This window comes from Fomitopsis serialis (assembly GCF_022376445.1).
Source record: "Fomitopsis serialis strain Sig1Antser10 chromosome Unknown B0H18scaffold_52, whole genome shotgun sequence".
NCBI classification, from domain to species: domain Eukaryota; kingdom Fungi; phylum Basidiomycota; class Agaricomycetes; order Polyporales; family Fomitopsidaceae; genus Fomitopsis; species Fomitopsis serialis.
The window spans coordinates 16150-31861 of record NW_025955012.1 but is presented as its reverse complement, the minus strand read 5'-3'; the positions used below and the strand labels follow the sequence as shown (position 1 = coordinate 31861).

Below are 15712 nucleotides of genomic sequence, written 5' to 3'. Positions count from 1 at the left end.
CAATCAGGAAGACTATACATCCGGGTGGCACGACTGTCTGTGATGATATTCAGCGCGCAGCATGCATGCTTCAATGAAACGCTTGCCTCAGTCTGACGAAGTCGATCCGCACGGTCTCTCACTTCGATGAAGAGGTGTATCCGTTTCAAGATCCACAGACAACACACGGACATACATGCCATCGCATCTGGGGGATCCATGCGCGCTCACATTCAAGTAAGCGCTAATGGGTTAAACTTCATACTCGGTCCAGCTCATCGCTGCAGTCATAACGAACGCCCAGACGTCACAACGGCGACCCGTGAAATGCATTCATTGCAAGGCGTATATTGCTTGCTTTTCTACACATCATCTTACGCCTCCCACAGAAGCCATGGTCTACACAAGACGTCAGGCACAGATGTCGAGCGTAGGCGTTGTATATCATCACTCACGAATGGTGATGCCGTAGGCCCGTCCAGGATAGCCAATTCCTCCTCGGTGAATGGAAGGCGAGGAATGACCAACGTGCGCAACGGAATCAGCAGCATGATGATGATGGGGAAACCAATCGCCGCTACACCTCCGTGAGCATCGCGGGTAACAGAAAGCAACATGAAACCCACCAATGGTCTGCGTAACAGCGAACGTCGCGCCGAAGCCTGCCAACTGCACGGCGACGAACAGCAGGATTCGCGACTTGCGAACCTTGCGCAAAGGCTCGTCCGCCGGAGTGAGAGCCTTGTCCCGGAAGAAGTACAGGAGGCGCTGCGTGATCCCATTACCTTGCAGCGCGTCCAGGCCCATATACCAGCTGTCAACGAATGGGATTCAACCGTCCTACATCGCACAAGGGGGATCAGTCAGCGTGACTTACAAAAGGCCCGCCAATACACCGCGCGGAATCAGATGGAGGACGTGCAGGAATGGACGTGTCAGCAGGACAAGGCACAGCGCGCCCTGGGCGAGGTTCGACACGCGTTGTTCGACCACCGCGATAGGGACTTCGTGCCTGCGTGCGTCGCCCTCGCCATCCCGGACTTGCGTGGGATCGGGCTCTAATTCCGGCTCGAGAAACGAGTGGCGGGTACGTACGGGCTGCAGCTCCGCTTCGTTGTGATCGGATGAACGGCGTTTCTCTTGCGTCCGCCGCTCTGGGGGTCTCCCGTCATCGTGCGCCTCATCGACTTCCTTTTTTTCTGGATATCCCATGATGAGCAGCGACGTAGTATGGATCGGTGCTTGCGGGATGAGCCCATTGGGAGCGGCAAGCCAAGTAGACCCGCGATGAACGTCGTGATACCAAGGAGGAAGAAGTCGTAATGGAACCCTGGGGGTTTGCGTAGAGGAAAAGCTGTGCCCTGGGCCATGAGAGACTACGACGAATAAGTATTACGCGTAGTCATACAAGGGCGATGCACCTACCGATACGTTATGATCGAAGAAGAACAGGACCCAGAGAACGAAGCCAAAGGGGAAGGCGATTCCTACCCACTTGCCGTCCAACTGCCAAAATCGCACGAGCCACTCTCTTCCATTGGCAGGCTGGAAGGCTTTGCTGGTAGGAAGCGTGCTTGGGTTTGCAGCGTTGAACCGACCCCAGTAGGCCATTGCCGATGCAGCAACCAATGATATGGGCATTCCATAGTCGGCGAGGAAGCGACGGACATGCCGATGGAAGTAAGCTGACTGTGACAAAGACCGGAAGAGAAATGATGTCACGAGCATCAGCAAGGCCAGGATGACGCCTACAAAGGCACCATCGAGGGTAGATGAACCCGAGGGCGAAGATGATTCTGGGGAAATTCCCTTGTGATGACCTGCACTCCGTATTGCAGATAGACCCATGACACGTAGAACCCGAAGGTGTCGCATGGGAAGAGGGTGACATAGCGCAGGAAATTGCAACCTGGAGGACCTCAATACCTGAAGACGGACGAGAAGACTGCAGTATCCTCACAGTTCAATGCCGCTGTGATCCAATGCAGTATGGCGCCCCATAGATACACCCACCCAACGAATTGGAGGTAGTCGGGTGCATCGGGCTGCCGCTCAATGATGTTGTAGATCGTCTTGTTGAGTACAGTAATCGGACCGGTTACGCCTGCGATGCAGAGCGGCTGCGCCCCGAACACGGAGAATATGAAGGCGGCCATGAAGGATGACAAGAGAACCTCCGAGACGCCATACTGATTGGTAGTTTCTATGAGATCTAGCGAGAATGCGATGCCTGGCAGGACACTACACTTGGATTATTAGTATTTGAACCACTGAAGTCAGCGCGGAGGGATACCTGTATCATCCACCCTAGCCGCGCCGGCCTCAAGGCACACGGAGAGAGAACTCACTTGGCAAAGAATATGAGAACAATGGCAGGGATGACACGGTAGTTCCATGCGTCTGTCCAATCACTGATGTAGTACGGGGCTCTGGCACGAACATCGCAAATCATGCCAGAGCCTATCCAGAGGCGTCGTATCCATCGTGGGAGGTCGTTGGACGTATTGGATTCGTTTAGTCGTAAAGTAGCGGATGGTGATCGTGAGACAGGCGTCGAGTTTTGTGCATGTCCCTTTCCGACCTGGCCACGTCTCCAGATTGGCCTGCCCTTCTAAGTCTCCAACGGCTTGTTGCGCACCGGATTTTCCTGTCATCCTTCAAGTCTAGATGTAGCCCTAGCCACAGCTGGGAAGACAAGCCAAACAGGTATATCCAATGTGCAGACCGAATACAAGTTGTTGGTGGGTTGGGTGATCTACGGGGACCAGGTTCAAGTTGGGACCAGTGAGCGTTGCATGAGCCGTCGGCAAATCAGGTGCTCACCTATTCTCGCTGTGCCCACACACCTCGCTGCCCCAAGGTCGCTCAGAGCATCTGTATCAGGGATGACTCCGACTCAACCGTAATCCGTGAATACTTGAGTGAGCAGCCTGCCTCAGTCGGTCAAAGTCAAGACGCAACATTTATTTCGCAGCCACAATGGCCGATTATGGAATTCGGATCATCCGAATTGTCGAGATAATGGGCGTTTATTACACCTTCATACTCAGCGAACGGCCGCGACGACAGACTCATGGGGACGCACAAGAGAAGCTCTCCCAACAAGGGCTTCTTAGCTCGAGCGCACAAGCTTTGCTCTTCGTCACTGTGATCTATGCTGCCGTGATTGCTCTGCTTTCGGTTCCCTTTATCCAGAGGCAGTAAGTCCACCAGCTCGTCCGAGGCCAGCACCGAAGTTCAGCTGCTGGCACCCAATAGTGTGGCCTATGAGCATTGGATCACTGAGCCATGGCATCGAACATTCGACGTCCCGGAGAAATATGGTCTTGCGCGTGAGTACTCTCCCTTGAGTGTCACCGAAGGTTGATGTGGTACACGTGCAGTGATACTACTCTGTGTATATTCACGATTGATGAAGCTCACATTGATCTTGTTGCACAGCTGGCAAGACACTCGACCTGAAGGTCCATACCTCCGACAATGTCACCCTTGGGGCATGGTTCATGCTTGCCGATCCTTACTACCAGATTCTTCGTGTATCCTCACCAGAGCCGCTCTCACAACCATCTATCGCGACCATAGAAGACGCGATCAAATCCCGTCCAACCATCCTCTACTTTCACGGCTCAGCCGGCTCTCGCTGTACCACCTGGCGCATCCAGCACTACCTCGCCTGGACAGCGCGCCTCAATGCAAACATCTTCGCAATCGACTACCGTGGCTTTGGCAACAGCGAAGGGTCGCCATTCGAAGATGGCATCAAGCTCGACTCTTACGCCGCCTGGGACTGGCTCATGGACCATGGGGCGAAGCCGGAGGATGTGCTGGTACTTGGGCACAGCCTCGGGACGGGTGTTACTGGCAAGCTAGCGTCGCGTCTGGCGCGCGAGGGCGTCAAACCAAGGGGTGTAGTGCTCCTTGCGCCGTTCTCAAGTCTTTCGATACTGCTAGAGACCTATGAGATATGGGGATTCCCTCTGCTGCAGCCGTTGCAGAGTTTCGCGCTGGGACGCAGTAAGCATCACGCTGACGTTGTGTTCAGACAGTGACTGACGTATCCATCCAGAAATTGTAAAGAGACTGGCCAGCGAGTTGTACGACACACTATCTGTCATCCACGTAAGTAGAGTCACACTGATATAGTGTGCCACAGAGCTCAATGCTGGTTCCACAGGAATTCAACGTGCCCACGCTGATCGCACACTCGACGGACGATATGGACATCCCACACTCGCATGCCAGAACTCTCGTAGACAAATTGCTAGACCCTCTCCTGCCTGCCGACTTCCCTCTCCCCGACATGCCCGGCGCGCCCGTCTCGCACGAGCACTTCCAGGCTTTCATGGAAGCACAACAGAAGCGCAAGGAGGCGCGTACCGCCCTCGTGCGTAAGGTCGACGTGCCCGCCCTCGGCACGATTGAGCAGTTCGACGGGACGTTCGGGACGGTGGTGTACGTGGAGACCAAATGGGGGGCACATAGCAAGGTTGGTTTGCAGGAGGGTGTGCAGGATATTATCGCGTCGACATTCAAATTGGGCGTGCACGCGTGAGGCGGTCTAACAGCTCTCAACTCTAGATCTGCCCCTGCACTGCACTCGGAGAATACACTATTTATTATCCCTGTTTGACCATCCGCGCATTCAGACTAAGTGCGACTGCTATGCTGGCCTCGATAACGATAGCAACACTTATCCCCTTCCAACGAACGGCATGCGCGTTGCCCTATGATGCCCAGTGTCAGTGCGTCGCAAAAAAGACGTGTATCTCGACTTACATGATGTTTACAGTGAGCATGGTGACGTCCAAGGGCAACCCAGCGATGTACGCGACAGTATCGCCAACATGCTGCACGTCCATCATTTGTTCAGCTGCGACCTCGCCGTTGGCTTGCAAGATCCCAGCGGCGTGGCCGTTCGCCATGCTCGTTGCAGCATTGCCTACACACAGACAGTCTCGTCAGCTGCGTTCCCACCTGCTCCACACACAGTTCTCGGCGACGCACCGATATCGATCTGCGTGCAAGTGATGTTGAATTTCCTCCCGTCCAACAGCGTCGACTTCGTCATGCCCAGCACGGCATGCTTCGTCGCCGTATACGGCGCTGAGTTCGGGCGGGGCGTGTACGCCGAGATGGACCCGTTGTTGATGATGCGCCCGCCCTGGGGTGTCTGCGCTTTGAAGATCCTGATGGCTTCGCGCGTGCAGAGGAAGGTCCCGACGAGGTTGATGTTCGTCACTTGCTGGAACTTCTCGAGGGAAAGCTCCTCGATGGGCACGGCGGGTGCGCTGATGCCTGCATTCTATCGATGTGAAAGACGTCATTGTCGGATGCTCCGAGTGTGAGTGCGGGGACGCTTACGTTGAAGAGGATATCCAGACGGCCTATGCGTTCATGAGCGGCGATGTCCAGGCAAATACGTGACACACGAGCTGGACTTACCGAAACGCTCCACTGTTTTGCGGAACAGGCTCTTCACGCTTTCCTCGTCCATGACATCGCCCTGGACGACGAGGATCTGGTTCGGATTGGCGCACATCGTCTGCGTCTCCTGCAAGTTCTCCAGCCGCCTCGCATAGAGCGCGATTGACCATCCTGCTTTCGACAGTGCGATCGCGCTACTCCGTCCGATACCTAGATGAGATCGCTTGCGTATGACGGATGTGGGGAGTACCTAGAGTGAAAGTACACGTACCGGAGGAAGCGCCTGTGATAATGGCTACTCTCGAGTTCGTCATATTGTGTTATGTTCGACGTTTGAACACACGAGTTGCTGGAATGATGGTTGTATCTTGCGCACTACGATGCCTTTCAGGTGCCCTCTTATATCCCTCCAGTTGGCACTGGCAAACGCTCGGAAGGCCGCTGAAAGCGTTGGGCTAGGCTCCCACGGTATGCCCCATGGTCCATGTAGTTCCAAACGAGGATGCGAAACGACTCCTCCAAAGTTTTCAGTGATGCCTTTAGATATTCCTATCAGTCCCATTACCACCGCTCTACCGAGGCTGTATCCTGGCTGTATCAAAGGGCAGCCTGAGACATCACAATCGCCGAACCTCTCGGGGAGAAGTCGGCCTAACTGTCCCTCATCCTCAGTCGACGGGTTCCGACTCGAATTACTTACAAGTTTCGGTGTTTGATGCCAGGGACTTCTAAGAATTATTATTGGTGGCAATACTCTGGAGCGATTCTGACCGAGAGCAGAATGCGCCGCTGTGAGGAGGTTCAAGATGCACTTCAATGGTACGCTAGCCCAGAGACCGCCCGGGCCAAGATGTTTCGTACCATCACTCGTACTCACGACCAAAAAAAAATATTTGTACAGAATATGCAGATCGACAGTAAGGCATCTCCGCTAAGCTCTTTGTCCGCACGCATCGTAACTTGCGCAGGTCTGCAGGTCCCAGGAGGGGGAATCCTAATAAGGCTATGGGTCACGAGACCGTGTTGCTGATGTCATCGGGCGCGTCCGAGCGCGTTTTCGGCCGCCTCGACTCGGCTTCCGCTCCATGTGCGTCTGCGAGCCGCCCTCCAGCCTCCGAGTCCAGGTGAGTATAAGACAAGCACTCGTCGCCACGCGAAAGTGGTTATCGCACGCCCGCCGTCCAAAACCCCCTTTCACCACTTGCTCACTACCACTCTGAGCCCATTTACGACCCACTTTACGACCATCCTCCACGATCATGACATCCTCGACTTCATGGTTCACGACCTTCCACGTCTTGTTGAATACCCCCATGGTTCCGCCTGAGCAGAAGGAGGAGACGATGGACGTCCCACTGCAGGACTTCTCTTCACACTCGCCGGTAAGTCGATGATACCCGCTCAAATGGTTATGCCAACTCATTGGTCGGCTCTCATAGCGGTCGAGTACAGACAGTGCCGATAGCGTTGAAAGCATCGACTTCATCGACTCCCCTGGAGCCCTTTCATACAGCCGGAGCCCGAGGATGCCTCCACAGTGATCCATTTATCAGAAAATGGGACCATTGCAGTTGCTCTTTGTCTGAGCCTTGTGCCATCGTCCACCACAAAGGCGTGCACACCAGGTCGACGGCGCTGTGATTCTCCAGTCTACACTTACTATACGTACTTGCACCGCTAATGTTGGCTTGAAGCTAGTCGTAATGATTTTATACCTCACGTATAACCACACTTTAGACTTTCATCTGATTGTAAAGTCGGAATCTGGACTTGGCGAAACTATCGTGCTTTGCCAAATGGTACATAGTAGGCGGCGGATCCGAGATCAACGTTTCAACTTCGACAAGCAGTTGGATACATAAGTAGTGCGCGGTGGGCAACTCCTCGGATTGAAGTCGGGCCCATCGAACTGTCTAGTCGCGCGAATCACTCGGCGTGCTAGTAATTATTACAGGCTTGGACCATATGCAGTCCATGAGACGCATCATGTCCGCGACATAATAGACTGTTTCCCTCTCTCCCTACCTACCGAAGTAGTAAATGAGCTGACGATACAGTATTATGCATCTTTGGCGCTTATGCGATGTATACGGGCGCTTACACTTCTACGACCAGTGCCTGTCTGCTTAAGTATCAAGCGAGGACTTGCAACAAGCAGCGAATGAGCGGCGACGGACGGTCATCTATTTAGTTACTGCAAGGGTGCCATAAGTACCTCTGAGCGCCCCATGCCATTTAACCAACATTGGACGCTCGCAAGTGCGACTCGGCAGCACTATTCAGCCGCCAAAGCGACTGGCACGACCTGGCCCATCTGACCGGGCATGACCTTTCGTCTCATCCTCGGGCTCCATTGATTGCGAGTGGGGAACCTACCTTACACGCAGGATTGCGCAAGTTCTGAACGTCCTGGCAGCTGCTTCGCTCTGATGGTCAGTTCCCAAATACCACCGCTGTCATATCTGGAACCGCTCTGGGAGCTACTCTCGACGACCACGGTGTCCACATCACACACAATCTAGGCAGTTTCTCAGCCCTAATAGCCCATCGGAACTACCCATGTACGTTGTCGGGTAGGCCTAAATCGACTGCTTATCTGCGTAGGGGCTCGTTGTACTAGTGCCTGACGCCCACGCGCAAGCTTTTGTGTTGCTTTGTCTCAACGTACGGCACGCGAGCCTCCTATTCGAAAACGTGCCGTCAAAGCTTAACCTGATTGTGTGGACAGTCTTTGTGAGCCGCTCCTCTGAAGTCAAAGCAAGTCTGGTACTCCTTATATTAGGTGCGTCCGTGCGCTCCTGAGCAGCACAGCCGAACCCCTTCTTCCACTTGCCCTCTCGCCAGACCCCCCACCGTGCCCGAGTGCCCACGGAAGCGGGCAACGAAGATGGCTTCAGAAGACACGATCTATACCCCTATCTCCGAGGAGTCGACCTCTCGCGAGACCTGCACAAAGAACAACCCATGGGGCGCACCCCTTGTCCAGGCAGCACGCTTCCAATCCCCGTCCACCCCCTCCTCTTCTGCGTCCAGCAGCAGCCTCACGCTCGACGAGGACGACGTCGACGCTACACCATGCAAGGCCATCTCCCACTCCGAATGGCTGCAACAGTTCGCCGAGCAGGCGCGCCGCGCCCACATGCGCAACATCTCACGGCCCTCATTCAACCTCGACGCCTCACCCTTCGTGCCCACCGCCTTCCGCCCATTGGACCTCGACGACGACGACGCCTATCCCGACTATGACGTCTCGTATGAGGTGCCCGAGCGTGGCCTCTTGCAGGTCAAGCAGCCCTGGCTTAGCGCGTTCCGCCGCGGGTGCGTCACTGTTGACCCCAAGGCGCGCCTCATCCACGCGCAGAACGTTGTCGCCTTCGGTACGTGGGACATAGACTCCCTCGCGGAGCTCGCCAACAAGGTCGTCGACCGCGTCTCGGAGGCGTACGACGAGGAGCTTGGTGTCCTCGCGCCGTTCGCGCGCGACCTCGCCGACTACCTCGCAGCGGATGTAGGGCAAGCTGTGGCGGAGCAGTTCAAGGACCTTCTGCGTGAGTGCATCCTCACCGAGTTCGCTGTATGGTGGCACATGGTGAGTGCTCCTCCCTCCTTCTTGAGCCATCTTCAACCCGCCAGCTAGGACTTCCCTACCTCCGTGGCCACGCTCCGCTACGAGTTCTTTCGGGACGCCTACCGGCTGTTCGACATCGCCTTCGCCGTCGCGTCCTTCGTCGGCGACGCCTTTGCGCACGCGCTTCTCCCCGCACGCGCCGTGCACCACTGCCTTGCCCTCCTTGTCCGCAAGCTCTCTATCATCGAGCAGGTCCAGGCGGTCCACGCGATCGTCTCGCACGCGGATGCACGCCTCTATGATGGGCGCACCCTGCTGCTGCTCATTAGCGTGTTCAAGTTCCGCGCGGAGCGCGTGCCCGGCGGGACGAGTGTGCTCGGGGAGCCGTTCTGGGAGGAGGACGTGCGCGTGTTTGTGAAGGTGAGTGTGATGTCTGGGTGACGATGGGCGATTGGACCAGTCTGATCTGTGTGACGATCTGCAGGAGATCGACGCGCTTGTTGATGGATGGGTGAAGGCTGGTCCTTCCTCGAAGAACGACGCAGAGCGTGCCCCTGGCGCCTTCCCCGCGCCCGGACCATCCCAGGAAGCTCCAGACCCCTCTGACGAAGTGATACCCACCCACACACCGACAAAGAAAACTCGGCCAGCACCGCTCTCATATAGCGACGTCGTCAAGAAGCGGAAGAAGACGTAGATCGTCGAGCATCCTCATCCAAGAGTCCTCAAAGCTTATATCGGATCGGATGTAAGATAGTACTGACGCGCTGTTGTTGTACGAGTAGACACTGCTGTTTGCGAGTGGTCAACGGACGTTGATACATCTGTAGATAATTGTACCGATATAATCTAGCATCTTCGTGTCATCTAGCACCTACGCGGAACAATTCCGCCAGCCTAAAGACTGGTACCTCCGCTATGAGCTTGGTGTGTTCGCAGGGACATGCTCCCGCGCCCACCCGGCGGTCTCCTGTGTCGCATTCCATAGCGGATCAAGTTGGGGGAGCTCCCAGCTTTCGTCTGCGCCTGATGGTCGGAAAATCGCGAGCGCCGCGAGGGATAGATACGTATGGTAAGGATCTGCAAGACATCGTGGTTCACCAACAGGTACTGTCATGACAGAGCGTGCACGCTTACCGGCACGTTCACCCGGCGCTTTGGCTATCCCGCCAAACTTGAACTGACATTGTCCAAGAAAGGATGCCAACGCGGCCCTGTCAACGAAGTCGCCCACACCAAGTATCTGCGTCGAGATCGACATATCAGCCCGAGGGGGATCACTAATGATTCTGTCTCTGAGACGCACACTCAGAGAAGCGCCACACCAGAAGCAGTAGCACGCATCGGCGATCTTATTCGCTCGCCCGCAAAACCCGCCGGAGGACGATTGGTTCGCTGTAAGCCATCTGATCGTGCGAAGGCGTGCAGCAGGTGCGATGCGCGACTCCTGATGCGAAGTTGACGTTGTGGGCGCGAGTTTGAGTGATGCTAGGGCGCAGTATGTGGTACCTCCTAAGCTCCATATGAGGACAACGGCATGGGAAGCTGACGGGATGAAACATACCCAGAGCTTCACTGTCGGGTGTCTGGCCGTACCCGCCTTCGTGGCTCTAAAAATAGTGAGTCTACAGATGATTGGCATGCAAAAGGCTACACCCACACTACATCGCTGGATATACGCAATAGCGCGCTCAACGTCCATCCCGGACCAATCGTCAAGGAGGCTACAAATCACGAAAGCACAGTATGCCGTGCGCAGATCAGCTTCGCCGCCATTGGGAAGAGCAGAGAAGCTACAGCAATGGCTGTTAGCTTCAACGACGACGGGGCTACTGGGGGTAACCGACCTTCCGTCGTCTCGTTGACACGAACGAACGAACTTCAGTATGCCCGAACGATCCAGCTTGGTGAAGTCGTCCCGTAAGATCGCGAGGGAGAGGAGGGCTGTGTAGGTCACGATCAGGTGAGGGACGTCATATTCAGTGTACTCTGTCTCCGCCTGTGATAACGACCACGTCAATAGAGTCTGCAGTGATGCGCGCAGCGAGACGCACGGTGTGATCTTCTGGAGTCATGTAGGGACCTGGTCGGAAGCCGGTGCCATACTTCCCGTCTGCGATTACCGTGGGCCCTTTGACGACACGAGGAGGAGAGGAGCTACGGACGTGTCTGTTGCTCCCAGATCCACTCTCGCCAGCGGGCGCGCTCTGTCGCTGGGATTCTGGATTCGAGAGCACCAAGTAGGTCGAGTGTGCCCAAGCAGTAGAATATCACGGCTAGTCTATTGTGTTGGTGAGATATCGTCATTGCGAACATGTATCTTGACAATCATACCGGGAAGAGTCCACTTCAATCTGGGAGAACGGCAGTCCGGATAAACATAGCTGGGCCAGCTTTGCATGTCCACTCCGATTGAGGCGAGGGAGCGAAGGCACGTCCGACATGAGGATGCAGCAGTCGATGAGCAAATATGGACGAGCTGAAACCAGATCTTTGACGTGAGGAGGACACCGAACAATATGCTCAAGTCTCTTCAAGTCGTGCTTCAAGCAGGTTACAGTAAAGTCGATGAACAGCACAGGACGACTCACCAAAACCCGATATTCCCGGAGTTTCTATATCGGTCGGACCAGAATGTTGAGGTTATGTACGCTAATTACCTAGCATAGCAGATAGCATACAAATGCCAGTAACTATGATAGAGTCATACTTACTTATAGTAGACAACCCATAATTGAGCAATTGGGGATTGGGGGAATCATGAGACTGGGCGCCGGTGGCGCATACGAGGATTACTACTAATGATCCCGACTCGGACAGCTTCCTCGTCGGGTCGCTCGTCTTTGGACGCGTTCTCTTCGTCGTGCTCATCATGCATACGCTCTGGATGCCAGTAAATGTCGCCCTACTCTTTCGCCGCGTCGTGAACGTCGTCTCTTCGCTGTCGATCTCCCAACAGTATCTGCTTCCGCGTCTGCAGCTTGGGGCTGATGGCACGAACTCGGCCGAAGATCGTCTGAAGCCATGGGAGGGGTTTAGAGCCATACAATGGCCATCGTGGGCCAATACTCATCGGAATCTTTCGTCGTCTGCAAGGTTGCGGTCAAACGGAGATGTCGAACAAGGACGGGGACACTCGGAGGCGGCAGAAGTAGACCGCGAGACACCAGAACACGTCCCGCGACGAAAGAGACCGCCGGAGGACACAATCCATCAACTTATTAACAGTCCTGTGCTATATGACCCTGTCAGAAAGCCAAGGAACCCGATTGCTCTCTGTCATGGTTAGCTGGTTCACGTCCGCATCGCGAGAAGCTCTCACGAATCATGACCTGCAGGTCTGTACGGCTTTGACGTGCGAGGACCCTCTGCGTTTCCTATCCTTCAAATGCACTATTGGTCGAATGTTCTGAGCATAGTGAGAGATAAGCTGGGCGCTGAAGTGATTGTGACTTCCGTGCCAAGGTGAGCTGCTCGTAGTCAAGTATTCATGCGCGAACTGCGAGGCTGATTTGCATTTGGCCTCCACGCACAGTACCGGATCGGTAGCTTCGCGAGCTGAGAGCTTGGATCGCTTCCTACGAGAGAAGGCACCTGGCAGAGGAATCAATCTCATGGCACACTCCATGGGCGGACTGGACTGCCGACATCTCATCTCCAACATCCGGCCGACAGAGTACACGCCACTGTCATTGACGACTATGCCACCCCGCATCGCGGAAGCCCGTTCATGGACTGGTGCAGGGTGAGTTCCCAAGACTCGACTACATATAACAGCGTCAACTAACAGCCTACCCAGGAGAACATAGGGATAGGACGTCTCCGCCAGAAGGAACAAGCTGTAGAAGCGGGGAGGCGTCTAGCAGAAGACGACGCGCGAAGCCGGTCAACCCCCACCTCCCATGACGTCCAGCCCTCCACCTCCCCGCCCTCCCCCAAATCCTCCCTCTCTCTCGCCTCGCTCCCCTCCTCATTCACGACCCTCCTCCTCTCCGTGCTCGACTCGCCCGCCTACGCGAACCTCACTTCGACCTACCTCAACTCGACCTTCAACCTCACGACGCCGGACCACCCGTCCGTGAAGTACTTCAGCGTCGCGGGCCGCATCGCAAACATGAGCGTCTGGCACCCGCTCTGGCTGCCCAAGATGGTGCTCGACGGGTTGAGGAGAAGGAGCGCGAGCGCCTGCGCAAGGAGGGCAACCCGCTCTGGCAGCGGGACGAGGAGTGGGGCAGCGACGGACTCGTGACGGTGCAGAGCGCGCGGTGGGGCGAGTTCCTGGGTGTGCTAGAGGGCTGCGACCACTGGGATCTCCGCGGTGCGAGGGGGCTCGAGGTGGACTTGCCATCAATATCCGTGCCTAGGCTGAACATCGAGCTGGGCGGAGGGAGGTCAAGCGATGATAGCCGCAGAGACGGGGACGGATGGAGTATCGCAGATTGGGGTAAGTTTGTGAGGGCGTGGAAGAAGGAGGAACGGGACGCAGCAAAGAGCGTGGGGCGAGGGATCAGCGAGCAGCAGAAGTCGAGGGAAACAGAGCGCAGGAACATGAGAGGGGAAACCGCCGAGGAGAAAGCGCATGCAGACGAGGTGGTCAAATCGTCCACGGACAAGGTATCGGCCGTGTTCGATTGGCTGGTCGAGCAAGTCCCGTCACCGAAGACCATCGCTGCGCTGGCACCGACATCGAGGTCCTCGCGTGACGGAGGTACACCCCCAAAGTCCAGTAACCCAAGCCGGGAGACAAGCAGGAAGCAGGCGGAGCGGAATGAGTTAGCCACGAAGATGGACCTGGAACGTTTCTACGTCGCGCTCTGCAGGAAGTTGTATGACGAAGGCCTTTGACTGTACCACTACATACGATACCATGGACTACCATGCCCCCTGGATAATACATAAAACATAGAAGACGCATCCACTCGTCGCCTGCTCGATGTCAGATAGCCGACATCCCTGATTTGAGTTCGCGCCGAGAGTTTAGTTCATGAGAAATTAATCCCACTGTCCTATCTACACGACAAGCAGCGGAAGCAGCGACTACTTTTACGTCTATCCATTGACTGTCCTAAGCTAATTGTCAGAACGCACCACTGCCAACGACGAGTATTAACGATTACCTCGCTCTCCCCGTCTAGTACAGCAGCGACGACATGTCCGCACGGATACGGTTGTAGTCCAAAAGACCCTCGATCGGGCCAACAGCAGCAAGAGAAATCTGTATGGATTAGTCAATCACTGCGTACATTCGGAAACAACGGCCACTTACATCCTGGTCCCAGAGGTACTTCTGCGCTACCCGCTTAATCTCCGCAGGCGTGACAGCATCAACGGCCTGCTCGAGCTGCTTGGGCGTCATACGGCGACCGCTGGTGACTAGCTGCCTGCCGATATCCTCCGCGACTGCGGTTGTGCCGTCCAAGCTGAGAAGCAGACTCGCCTTGAGCTGGCTCTTTGCGCGCTCGACCTCAATATCCGTCGGGCCAATGGACATGCGGGTCCACTCCTTAAGGGTGAAGTGCACCAGGTCGTCCAGGTTCATGTTGTTCTCGGTCACAAGGTAGATACCCCAGAGACCGGTGTCGGAGTACGATGTCGAGAAGGACATGAAGCTGTTCGCGAGGTTGTTGCCTGAGATGATGTGCGACAAGCGCGAGGACATGAGACCCGCCGCGCCGAGTGACCTGTCCCAGTTGCCCATAATAGACTGCATCACGAGCATGGGGAAGTAGTCTGGCGAGCTCCAGCCGACACCCTCAACAGCAATGGCGATGTTCGCGTGGGCAGCTCGTCGTCGCGAAGACGCACCTCCTGTCCGACGAACTTCGTCTTCGGGTGGGCGAGGCCGCCGAGGGGGATGGGGTTCTGGGAAACGGGGAGGGAAGAGAAGTGCTTCTCGGCGAGCTTGACGAGCTCCTGGTGGTCGACACCACCGGTGCCCACGAGCACCATGCGGTCAGCGGTGTAGTTGGTCTTAATGTACGACGCCAGGTCGTCACGGCTAATCGACAGGATGTTGGCCTTGGGACCGAGGATTGTACGTCCGAGTGGTTGACCTACACCGAGTAAGTCCGCTGCCCGGGCACACGAGTCGGCCTACACACCTGCGAAGGCAACGGAGTGCAGGTGGTCGAAGACGACCTCCTCCAGCTGCTTGTCCACCTCCTGCTGCTCCCGGAGAATGACATCGCGCTCCCGCTCGATGGCCGAGTTCTCGAGCTTCGAGTTCTGGAGGATGTCGCTGATGATGTCCACCGCGGCGGGCACGTCCTTGCGGAAGCTCTTCGCGTAGTACACCGTCTGCTCGCGCGAGGTGTACGCGTTGAGGTGCGCGCCGAGGTTCTCCACCTCCAGCTCGAGCGCATGCTGGGTTCGGCGGTTTGTGCCCTTGAAAGCCATGTGTTCGAGGAAGTGTGCCGTGCCATTCGTCCTGTCCGTCTCCGCCCGCGAGCCAGCATCTATCCAGACGCCAACGGTTGCGGTCTGCGCATGTGGACTCGACTCCGTCGCGACAGTCAAGCCATTAGAGAGCGTGGTGCTCTCGGTAAGGGGACTGGGGACATTGACCGCCGTCGCGAACGAACGCAGCGATCGCTGCAGAGTGTCAGCGCAAGATAACTCGAGGACGGCTGTCCTGCAGACACACCTGTGACCGCGCCGAGCTACGGAGAGCACGCCCGAGAGAGGCGGTAAGCGTTCTTGGAACCATCAAGGTCGTCGTGGAAGAAGAGTTCGTCACTGTCA

General features: G+C 56.0%; 8 protein-coding genes across 8 annotated transcripts; 4 read left to right on the top strand and 4 right to left on the bottom strand.

The window, feature by feature from the left end:
* Positions 1-129: 129 nt before the first annotated feature.
* On the bottom strand, positions 130-2983 carry B0H18DRAFT_1017022 (anion exchanging protein). Its single transcript, XM_048029296.1, has 9 exons — positions 2604-2983; positions 2328-2560; positions 1940-2220; positions 1831-1888; positions 1405-1804; positions 1262-1355; positions 857-1220; positions 606-793; positions 130-556 (listed from the first exon to the last, which is right to left on the bottom strand). The coding sequence occupies exons 1-9, from the start codon at positions 2631-2633 to the stop codon at positions 354-356; spliced, it is 1851 nt and encodes a 616-aa protein (XP_047891469.1). The 5' UTR covers positions 2634-2983; the 3' UTR covers positions 130-353.
* Positions 2959-4591, top strand: B0H18DRAFT_1017010 (Alpha/Beta hydrolase protein; the record flags this gene model as incomplete). Its single annotated transcript, XM_048029295.1, has 5 exons — positions 2959-3179; positions 3238-3311; positions 3421-3993; positions 4046-4098; positions 4154-4591. The coding sequence occupies 5 exons, from the start codon at positions 2959-2961 to the stop codon at positions 4529-4531; spliced, it is 1299 nt and encodes a 432-aa protein (XP_047891468.1). The 3' UTR covers positions 4532-4591.
* Positions 4592-5981, bottom strand: B0H18DRAFT_1017004 (short-chain dehydrogenase/reductase SDR). Its single transcript, XM_048029294.1, has 6 exons — positions 5675-5981; positions 5422-5613; positions 5341-5363; positions 4984-5281; positions 4756-4918; positions 4592-4703 (listed from the first exon to the last, which is right to left on the bottom strand). Exons 1-6 carry the CDS (start codon positions 5715-5717, stop codon positions 4670-4672), a joined length of 753 nt encoding a protein of 250 aa, XP_047891467.1. The 5' UTR covers positions 5718-5981; the 3' UTR covers positions 4592-4669.
* Positions 5982-6662: 681 nt separating this feature from the next.
* B0H18DRAFT_1120780 (uncharacterized protein) lies at positions 6663-6944 on the top strand (the record flags this gene model as incomplete). Its single annotated transcript, XM_048034205.1, has 2 exons — positions 6663-6785; positions 6843-6944. The coding sequence occupies 2 exons, from the start codon at positions 6663-6665 to the stop codon at positions 6942-6944; spliced, it is 225 nt and encodes a 74-aa protein (XP_047891466.1).
* Positions 6945-8290: 1346 nt separating this feature from the next.
* Positions 8291-9668, top strand: B0H18DRAFT_1212482 (uncharacterized protein; the record flags this gene model as incomplete). The annotated part of the gene is made up of 3 exons (XM_048036475.1): positions 8291-8992; positions 9041-9391; positions 9456-9668. The coding sequence occupies 3 exons, from the start codon at positions 8291-8293 to the stop codon at positions 9666-9668; spliced, it is 1266 nt and encodes a 421-aa protein (XP_047891465.1).
* Positions 9669-9777: 109 nt separating this feature from the next.
* Positions 9778-11546, bottom strand: B0H18DRAFT_505848 (terpenoid cyclases/Protein prenyltransferase). The gene is made up of 8 exons (XM_048038355.1): positions 11306-11546; positions 11137-11252; positions 11026-11084; positions 10632-10970; positions 10536-10581; positions 10278-10483; positions 10109-10214; positions 9778-10051 (listed from the first exon to the last, which is right to left on the bottom strand). The coding sequence occupies exons 1-8, from the start codon at positions 11413-11415 to the stop codon at positions 9888-9890; spliced, it is 1146 nt and encodes a 381-aa protein (XP_047891464.1). The 5' UTR covers positions 11416-11546; the 3' UTR covers positions 9778-9887.
* Positions 11547-11758: 212 nt separating this feature from the next.
* B0H18DRAFT_1212480 (uncharacterized protein) lies at positions 11759-13816 on the top strand (the record flags this gene model as incomplete). Its single annotated transcript, XM_048036474.1, has 6 exons — positions 11759-12255; positions 12310-12436; positions 12507-12647; positions 12695-12716; positions 12771-13121; positions 13148-13816. Exons 1-6 carry the CDS (start codon positions 11844-11846, stop codon positions 13814-13816), a joined length of 1722 nt encoding a protein of 573 aa, XP_047891463.1. The 5' UTR covers positions 11759-11843.
* A 286-nt stretch (positions 13817-14102) lies between these two features.
* On the bottom strand, positions 14103-15677 carry B0H18DRAFT_1085821 (Metalloenzyme, LuxS/M16 peptidase-like protein; the record flags this gene model as incomplete). Its single annotated transcript, XM_048031965.1, is given in 5 exon segments — positions 14103-14186; positions 14238-14723; positions 14777-15024; positions 15073-15602; positions 15622-15677. 5 exon segments carry the CDS (start codon positions 15675-15677, stop codon positions 14103-14105), a joined length of 1404 nt encoding a protein of 467 aa, XP_047891462.1.
* Positions 15678-15712: the final 35 nt, after the last annotated feature.